Raw genomic sequence first — 9768 nt, 5'->3', positions numbered from 1 at the left:
GATGAAAATTGCAAACCAGTGATTTCCATTGATTGATTGTTAGTAGGCGGCATGGTGACGTAGTGGTTAGCATTATGCAAATTATGTTATACAAATCTAAGCTTATTCCATTATAGTACAACATTTAACTGGGGACACACCAGGGGTGTTTTTAACTCAAGTTCTTTTCAATAATTTAATTTGTAGTGAAAGCTATTGTATTAGGTTAGAAAAGAATGCAAAATCAAGACACTCATGCTCTTGTTTTGGACCCCACTGTTTTTGTTTGTTAGTTAGTTAGTTAGTTAGTTAGTAATTGTAAGTAAAAATGTGAGGAGTACAAAATAAACCTTTTTAAATGAAATTAAGAATAAGAGTATTCATTTTTATTAATAAAGTATTACTACTGTATGGTGATATTTAAAATGTATTAACTAAGTACATTACTTAAGTATTTACTCCTAGTCACTTAAAATTTAAACCTCTATACAATACAGCAAATTATAAACAATGTCTCATATAACATACACCTTAACATAAAGTGTTCAATGGACACTTACTGTTCAGATGAAAAGGCTGTATGGGTCAAATAAAATAGTGAAATATTATTGTATACGTTTAAAAGCACTGTCAACTTGCATCTTCAGGTTCCGGTTCAATTCCTGCCTCAGGGTCTGTGTGCTTCAAGTTTGCATGTTCTCTCTGTTTCTGGTGGGTTTCCTCCCACAGTCCAAAAGCATGCTGATTAGGCTAGTTGCCATTCCCAATTTGCCCGTTGTGAGAGTGTGTGCCTAATGATGGATTGTCCAGGGATTGTACCCACCTTGTGCCCTAAGTCTGCTGTGGTGTCTGAGACTATGTATACAGGATAAAGCAACATAGATGATAAGTGAAAGAGTAAGTGAGAAATTCTGTGAAATTTTTAAAAGTAAGGATAAACTCTGCCCTTCTGTTTATATGACTGTAGTGCTAGTGGTTTAAGAGTGTAATGTCCCACCTCGGCCACTAGATGTCACCATTAACATGGCTAATGGTGGGAAGAGCTTAATACGAAGCCGTTGTTGGTCTGTTAGATACAGTGTTTTTGCTTTGGGGTGAAATCTTATTTTCTACAGGTTTTGAAATTTTTAAAGATAAATTTGTTAATATTGTTGATTTAAAAAACAATTCTACACACTAATGTCTCTATATTCAGACAACTTTTTCATTACTCAGACCCACCTGGTAGCTGATATAAATACATCACATGAATAATATGCAGTCATTAATGGCTACGAAAATGCAAATAAAATAGTATTTGTGTTTATGTAAAGTTCCGATGACGTTCTGTAAAGAGGAATAAAAAGGGTTAAATGAGGTAATTAGTCCGCGTGCACGCGCAGGCGTGGCCCTCGCACGTGCACGCGTCCCTTTGCTCCTTCTATGAGCGCCCGCCCTGTGCGCGTTCTCGAGATTAATTCATTGTATCTGGTAGGAGAAGAGGCTGGCGCAAGACTGCTGGGAAACGACGAACAGAAACTTAACCTTCAAGTAAGAATTGTTTGTTTTTAACAATATCTGTTTACTGTAAAGTTTCCTTTTTTGTTTTCTGATTCGGTGATGGTTTAAAACTTCTTATTTGAGAGCAGAAACAAGACTTATTTTAGTGAGCCAGACCGCAGGAGCGTTAGCCTGTTTTAGCTGACTAGCTAACGGTTATATTTCGGTCAAATAAATAGAACTCGCTTACTAGTTAGGCTTTTGGTTTACATGATATGAGTTATCATTGAAATATTTTTCTTAATAGTTGTTAAAACATGTATGTGAAATGTTTAAAAAGGGGTTCAGTGTTGTCTTTAGGGTTTGCTAGCATTTTAGCTAAAGTTCGTTCATTGTGAATGTAGCTGGATGCAGCAGTAGCGTTTGCGCCTCGCTATTGTTACCTCTGTTTGTGAAGACTGTACGTTATTTTTAACACCATTAGTTTAGACCTATGTGTGTATGTAAATTGGACCCAATTATCCAAAAGATAAACTGTTGTAAAAAAGCGAGTTAGCTACGAGTAATAACGTTCGTTAATCCGGACTGATAAAATGTCCGAGTCTGGTTTGATTTAATTTATTTAGTCCAGGAAGTTAAATTACTTCTTGTCGCGTCATTCTGGGAGGTGTTTCTCTTTTTACCGTAAAGGGACACTAAAACTTGTATCTAGACGTGTAATGTAACAAGGATTGGTTAGATCGCTGAATGTCGGCTAATTTCTTTGCTACGCATGAACGCGAAGATAAACACGTTTATTAGTTTTTAGTTGTGCAGAACAAAAAGCATTCGACTTCTGTGTGTGACTCGTACAATCACGCCACTGTGTCGGTTTGAGTTGAAATGCAGGTTAATGTTGTACTGCATCAGATCACCAGAGACACCGCCTTACTGACATTTGTGTATAACCGCTAATCATTTGTACACCATCGAGCTTGTTAAACTAAGCATTAAGTACAGCACAAGGTTTCAACCCGTTACTCACTACTAAAGCCCGGATAAGAAAAGGTGTGTGTGTTCGTTCGGTTAGCGGTAACACACAGGACAGCCATCTGTTGCGCCCTGACGCCATCTTACAGCCGGAGGGGTTTCTCAGACCCACCCAGTGTGCTTTAAACGCCTCAACGTCGATTTATTTTTCCGACTTCCCAATGTCAAATAGAGACACAACATGTACTCTGTTCATTCTTCAAACCATTAAACAGACCCGGTCTTGTTGAAGTACTCCACACTGAGCTGAATCTGAGTGTTTCTGGTCCTCAGTGAACAAACCTGCTCAGTCTCTCTCAGCTGACATCAGACTCTTTAGATCATATTTATTCTTAACAGTATATTAGTGTACACAGTATGCTGCTTTTTGTTTTTATTTCAAGTGCCTGCATTGAAATTTATTTTTGCAAAGCAAGGTTTAGCCGTTCATGCATTATTAATACTTTGTTGACTGTGCTGTAGCTGCTTTAAAGGGCAGCAGCTCGCCGGGGCATGGAACGAGAGTCGTCCTCAATAGATATTTAAACAGCACAAAAGTCTTTCAGAAGGCTCCGGTCATGACCCCAGTGATGTTTTACTCTTTTCTTTAAATTGAACTATAATTCTGGTAACAGTTTCATAGGGCTGTTTTAAGATTCTGAGGTGTTTGTCTCTTATTAACCAACAAGATGGTCTTCTTGGGAATCAGAATTTTTTGTTTCACTTCTTAAAGATGAGTCTATTCCAGTCTGAAAAGAAGGAAATGGTGCCGCGCAGTTAATCACACAAAAATAGCATAAAATTGAAATTGCTTTACGGACCAGTGCAAGTATTTAATTTTTTTAAAAAGTGCTAATTTATTTCAGGTAATATACAAGTAGTCTGAAATTTAAGTGGTTCAGATAAGTATGTTTTAATACAAAATGGTTCATCTAATAGTTAATTTTGTATTAAAACATATAGGGGTATAGAGTCATCTGGGACAACATGCCTGTATGTCTTCTGGGTTTTTTTTGTTTTTTTTTTTAGGTTAGGGTTTTGTTTACATGTAACATTGAAAATCTTCAGAAAGGCAACAGCTTGCATAAGCCTTCAGAACAGTGTGAGAATCCTGAGGCAGAAGATGAGGTGCGAAAGTGAACATTTTATTGTCGGATTAAATAAATCTGTTCAGCACAGAGGGTGATGTAAGCAGGATGATTACACAGGATCCCATCATCCAACAGATTTTTTATTTTTATTGAAAGCATAATTTGAGGCTTTGGACTTTTCTCAGGCCTATTAAATCCAAGTGCTTGTGTAAATTTTCTCCCAACAATAGACACTAATGGCCGGGCTCAAATTGGATATGTAGTTTGTTAAAATACATTGTCTATGAATGCTGATTACTTTTTTTTAATTTGAAATATGTCTTCAGCCAACCACATAGGTAAAATCATTTAAAATGCTTGGTCATTTAATTTCTAGAGACATCCATCCATTGGTAAACCATTTATTCATTAAGAAAAAGAAACAGTGTAGTACAAATTTTCACTTGTGTAATAAAAGTTTCACTATTAAGTGGCCGTTTTCTTTAAAATTAACACTTCTGTCCATCTGTGAAAAATGAACTTCATCTAATGCATTAGCTTCAGTCAATGCTTAGTGTGAAGAGGATGTGAGAAATGATTCTGAGGATCCTGCTGATTTCCACTTCTCTTTAATTTGCATATCTCTAGCAGCCAATCTCAGTAGAATAAAGTGGCTTCAGATTTGAAGAGCCACCTTTTAACACCATTGCATTCTGTCATACAGAGCTGAAGGGCTTGGAAGCCTGTGTGGAGTGCTTTTTATAAGTCTTGGTTTTGCCCATAATAAGAAGCTGTGTATGTACGATCTTGTCTTTCAAAATGGAAAATTTGAATGGCATTTGCACTTTAAAGTACAGAAAGATATTTGTTTTTGTGTCTATTATTCATACGTTGTATTGAAATGAGGTGTAGTCAAGGAAAAGTCCCATATTACGAACTACTTTCATGTTCCTCAAATATTACTGTTTAAAATTCTTTGCATCATCTTCAATGTTTTCCATTTAAGTTACTCATGGTTGATAGTTGACCTAATAAGATATGCTTCCATAAAAAGTTAGGTTGTATTTATGAGCTAAAGTTGTCCAATTTAAACCTCATAAATCAGTTGAAATGAATGAAAAAAGTTAATAAAATGTGTTCATTATAGGTTTTAAGTTTGTCATATGTACATTAAAGAAATGTCTCCCTTATACAGTAAAATTTTTTTTTTGCTGTCCACAATAAATGACACAAAAATAAACATAGATGTAAATAAACAATCAGTTTAAATAAAGTAATATTAATGTAATTGGTTACCCACCTGCTGCATAAAGAGTTAGGCTTTGTAAGATAAGTATATGTTCACCATGGTAAAGGTCATTATTGCATAGGTGGGTTTCTGATATTCACCCATCACGTTGGATGAAACAGACCTGGGTTTGTATTTTGTTGTCTTGTGTGTAACTATAGTGACTATCAGCAGTAAGATAACGCTACAGCATGTGCATGTAACCTATTTCTGTGTTGTAGGCATGGCAGCAATTCGTAAGAAGCTGGTGATCGTTGGTGATGGAGCATGTGGTAAAACCTGTTTACTGATCGTCTTCAGTAAAGATCAGTTTCCAGAGGTCTACGTCCCCACCGTGTTCGAGAACTATGTAGCAGACATTGAAGTGGATAGCAAACAGGTAAAAAGCAAACACACCCATGGACATTTAGCTTTACTTAAACTGAGTTCCTGCCACAAAATCCACTCTAAATAAGCACACACTACCCCTGAATATGGGCAAAGACCTCTTTATTGCACCTTTCCACATGTTAGGAACATGTGTGGTCTACTGTATGCACTCACAGGAAGAATTAATCAGTGTTGATAATTTTTTCAATTAATGAGGTCAGCATAAGACTAATTTATAATGGATGTGTAATAATTCTTGAAATGAGTCAAGGTTCATAGTGAATTGAGCATGTAGAAGGTATGGAAATAGATGCCGGTGTTCTGACCCACAAACCTAGTTTAATTAACCAGAACTGTTTTCTGGAACACTTTTTTTTTTTTTTTTTTAATATGAAATCATGTTCGTGTGCTTCCGTGGTTTAATAACCATGTTTCAAATTATGTTCTTATTTCCCTTTGCAGCAAGTCACTAATATCTTGAATGAGTGATGTAACAAATGTTCTAATATTTCATTACACTATTTGGCTAAAAGATCATAGACACCTGACACCCATACACACTGTCTGGGCCCTGATGCTTTCCTGATAATTGAGAATAATAAATATACCAGAAATCTGGTACTTGTTCCCTCAACAAAGCCAATCAACGTGATAGTTTACCACATATAGGCAAAGTGTGTGGAAGAAACAGAACTGAAAAGTGCGACAGAGCATGGCTTACTCCAAAAAAATGAAAGTAGACTATTAAAACTGAACCTGCAAAGATGAAAGGAAAGATCAAAATGTTTGTTTTTCCTGCAGGAAGCTTTAAAACAGTTTGTCTTATATGTTCCAAAAGCGGTCTGTGGTTAGAGCATGTAAAATACCTGAACTGAGCGGCTGATGTAGTTGAGCAACCAGATTTCTTTTACATTAATTTACAGCCCAGCTGCATACAAATAAAGATTCACTAAAATTGATTAAAATTTGCTGTTTGTGTTCCATACAAATGCAGGAAAACATCTGACTCAGAAAGATCAGACTATACACGCACTTAATGTAGTTACTGAAAATCGACAAATACTATTGAAATGCTATGAAAGGTTTTAAGACTTGCAATGACTGCATATATAGAGATCCATATCTGAAACTTAAGATCTAACATTTGAACATCAGCTTAAAGATGATGTTGATCATCCCTGGTATAGGATAATGCCTGATATGAGAACTAAACCTGTTTCAGCATTGCATGAGATGTCCTAAGCACCTATGGGTATTGTGCTTAGGTGTCCACAGACATTTGGCCATAAAGTTTAGAAACTGAGAACTAAATCCTGAAGAGACAGTATTCGTTAGGTAAACTGCAGAGTAAATTGTGTAAAACTTGTACAAAAGTGATTTATTTGTCTTAACAAAACAACACAAGCTAGCTCACTTTGTAATTTAAAGTAATATAAATTAAACAAAAAAGATGAAATTCAGTTATCTTATTTTAGGTTTTGAGCATCTTCTGCTATTTTCATGTTACTCTTCTCATTTGTTTAAGTGAACATGTAATACATTACAACCTAACCATTCACACAAGCATGTTGCACAAAAGGGGTTTTGTGGCAGAGAAACTGCAGAGAGACTGGCTGTTCATTTGTCTTCTATGTGATAGACTGTTAAAGCTAACCAAATCAAGTAAAAATGTCCCAACGCACATAAACGCTGTCAACATAAATTTGATCTCAATGTTGATTCAAGAACCATTTTGATTCATACACATTTTCTCACATTTCATACACATTTCCATAATTTTCTTTTGCTTCTGTAAAGCTGCTTTGTGACATTGACCATTGTTTAAAGCGCTATACAAATAAAACTGAGTTAATGTTTAAGATTGATAACCCAGTATATTGGTGTATAAGTATAAAAAATGCAGCTGTTCAGCGCTAATTAAGTAATCCTTCTATTTGGGTTTTGATTATTATTATTTTATTTTATTTTGATTCAAGGAATGTGCCAATAGTTTTACGTAATTTCTTTTTTGTATTTCAGGTGGAGCTTGCTCTTTGGGATACCGCAGGGCAGGAGGACTATGACAGGCTCCGCCCACTTTCCTATCCAGACACTGATGTCATTCTCATGTGCTTCTCTATTGACAGTCCAGACAGTTTAGGTAATTGTCTTCAGTTTCTCTCCTAACAGTGGTGTTAGAGATTCGCTTTAATGCTTGCTTTAACGCACAACTTATTTATTATGAACAGTCTAGGACAAAAGGATAATAGTTAATCTAGATAACTGGGTCCAGTAAGAGAATGTTTTTGTTGTTACAGCAGTAAGAATTTTTCCACCTAAGAAGCTATCCTTTATAGGAAGACTGCTTAGCTTGCTTATTTATTAATGTTTTAATGTTGAAGTCAGAGATTTGTTTTGCAAGTTTCGTTGCTTAAGGGAACTGTTTAACCTCACAGATTTAAATAAAAGTTTTATTTATTGTGTTCAGAGTTACACCCAGCAACCTTAAAACATTTTAGCATGAAGGGTTGTAAAGGTCTGTGTCTGACCTATGACCTCTGTCTGTACAGAAAACATTCCAGAAAAATGGACACCTGAGGTCAAACACTTCTGCCCAAATGTACCCATCATCCTTGTGGGCAACAAAAAGGATTTACGAAATGATGAGCACACACGCAGAGAGCTGGCCAAGATGAAACAGGTAAATTTCTATTGTTGGATGGTTACACTTACTACTACTAATGCAAACTCCACAAAACAATCCTGATTCAAATGGCATTTCAGATGTGTAAAAAAGCATGGGTCTTTACTAAAAACTATATATTGATGCAGGGGTGTAATGATTAGTATTTTGTAAATCTTCTTACTAAAGTCTGCCTTGGAGAAAGGAAAGTAACTGTTTTTCTGTCATTGAAATGTTTATACCCAGTCAAGAAACAGCAGAGGGTGGAATTGTCCAAAATTAGCCTTATATTTCCATGAAAAAGTGCTGAATACCTGATTCGCGTCAGTAAGATGTCACTGACACACTTCCTCTCAAACAGGAGCCAGTCAAAGCTGAGGAGGGACGGGACATGGCTAACCGGATCGGAGCCTTTGGATACATGGAATGCTCTGCAAAGACGAAGGATGGTGTGCGGGAGGTGTTTGAGATGGCTACCAGGGCAGCGCTGCAGGCACGCAGGGGCAAAAAGAACAGCAAATGCCTTCTCCTTTGAACATCCAGCACTGAACTCTAACCCCAAATGGGGTGCAAAATGTGTGGAGATGCACACTCATTCCTCAAACTCGCCAAACATTTTGGAAGAAAGAATAACTGCTCAGAAAATAGTTTTGTTTTGTTAATTTTATTTTTGAATTTTTTTGATTAGTCATGGAAGTGTTTTATCAGTATTTAAGAAGTTGCAAAGGACTTGGACTTTTGCCTGTTTTGTTTGTTTTTTGATGTTTTACCTGAGTTTTGTGATATTATCAAAGACACCCACCTGCTGTCATGTGACTCAAAAGCCTGCCAATCAAGTGCTCACCACAATTGCTGGGATTTCTTTTTAATTCTCCTCATAAAACAGGGCTGAAAAGTGAATGATTTTGTAATGTGCGTGAGTCATTTTTATGGTTAGTTTGAGCTTAAGAATTTAAACGTCAACTTTCTTTGGAAGCAAAAAAAAAGACGTGGGGTGGGGGTTAGATATGTATACATGTACATATGTAACACGTGTGTGGATGCACACAGTCATGACTGGAAATCCATTTGTAAACTAGACTTGGTTATCTTATGTAATAAAATACTTTATAAGGAAGAACATGAGTCCGAATTTGCTTTATTTGACTTTTATACTACAGGTTGTGTTTGGTGCTGAGTCATGCACATGTAGTGTGGAGCTGGTACTAAAACTTAATAGATCTTGAACTTGGAACTATGGAATGCCATTTAATGCCTACACATACACATGTTTTTGTGAACAATTCTATTAATAATGATATAATATGACCTTAATTGCATTATCCAGGAAAAAAGAACAGTTTTTTTTTTCGTCTCTCCATTTTAAAGGTGTGGTCCTCTAGGTGCTTTTGAATTCTCCAGCAGCCCCTTGGGATTTTACCAATTTGAATGGGCCACACAGAAAATCAGCATCTGTGCATTAATGCACATCTCTGCATTAATGTTGACAACTTATAAAGTTACGTACTCTGAATACCTCCATGTTCTTTCTTTTTTGATAATTTGAGCCAAGCATACAATAATACACTAATAATTACACAATAATTTGGTCTAGTCTGTACACCACTTTTTTTTTTTCTTTTTTTTTCTGGGTCATGTATTATTCTTAGAATATCAGTGCAGTGACATGGTGTATGTAACCTTGATATACCCAGCTGTACCCCTGAGGGTTATAAACAACTCAGTTAACAGCAATCCTTTGGTCAGAATGCTTATAGATAACACTTTAACATGTATGGAATAGTTTGTAGTCTTTGCTTATACAGATAAAATATTATGCCCACAATCCTGGTACCAATGGCACAACACAAAAGTCAGTCAATCAGAGCAAAGGTGTATTTGGTAACATGGAAGTATTCTAGTAATTGATCTGT

At 36.1% G+C, this 9768-nt stretch overlaps 1 protein-coding gene across 1 annotated transcript; it reads left to right on the top strand.

Moving 5' to 3' along the window:
* Positions 1-1361: 1361 nt before the first annotated feature.
* Positions 1362-8980, top strand: rhoab (ras homolog gene family, member Ab). The gene is made up of 5 exons (XM_053504280.1): positions 1362-1509; positions 5046-5203; positions 7213-7333; positions 7743-7873; positions 8217-8980. Exons 2-5 carry the CDS (start codon positions 5048-5050, stop codon positions 8388-8390), a joined length of 582 nt encoding a protein of 193 aa, XP_053360255.1. The 5' UTR covers positions 1362-1509; positions 5046-5047; the 3' UTR covers positions 8391-8980.
* The last annotated feature ends 788 nt before the right edge of the window (positions 8981-9768 follow it).

Source organism: Clarias gariepinus, chromosome 9 (genome assembly GCF_024256425.1).
Source record: "Clarias gariepinus isolate MV-2021 ecotype Netherlands chromosome 9, CGAR_prim_01v2, whole genome shotgun sequence".
Classification (NCBI taxonomy): Eukaryota; Metazoa; Chordata; class Actinopteri; order Siluriformes; family Clariidae; genus Clarias; species Clarias gariepinus.
Note: the sequence above shows the minus strand (reverse complement) of the source record. Positions and strands in the feature narration are given on the sequence as shown.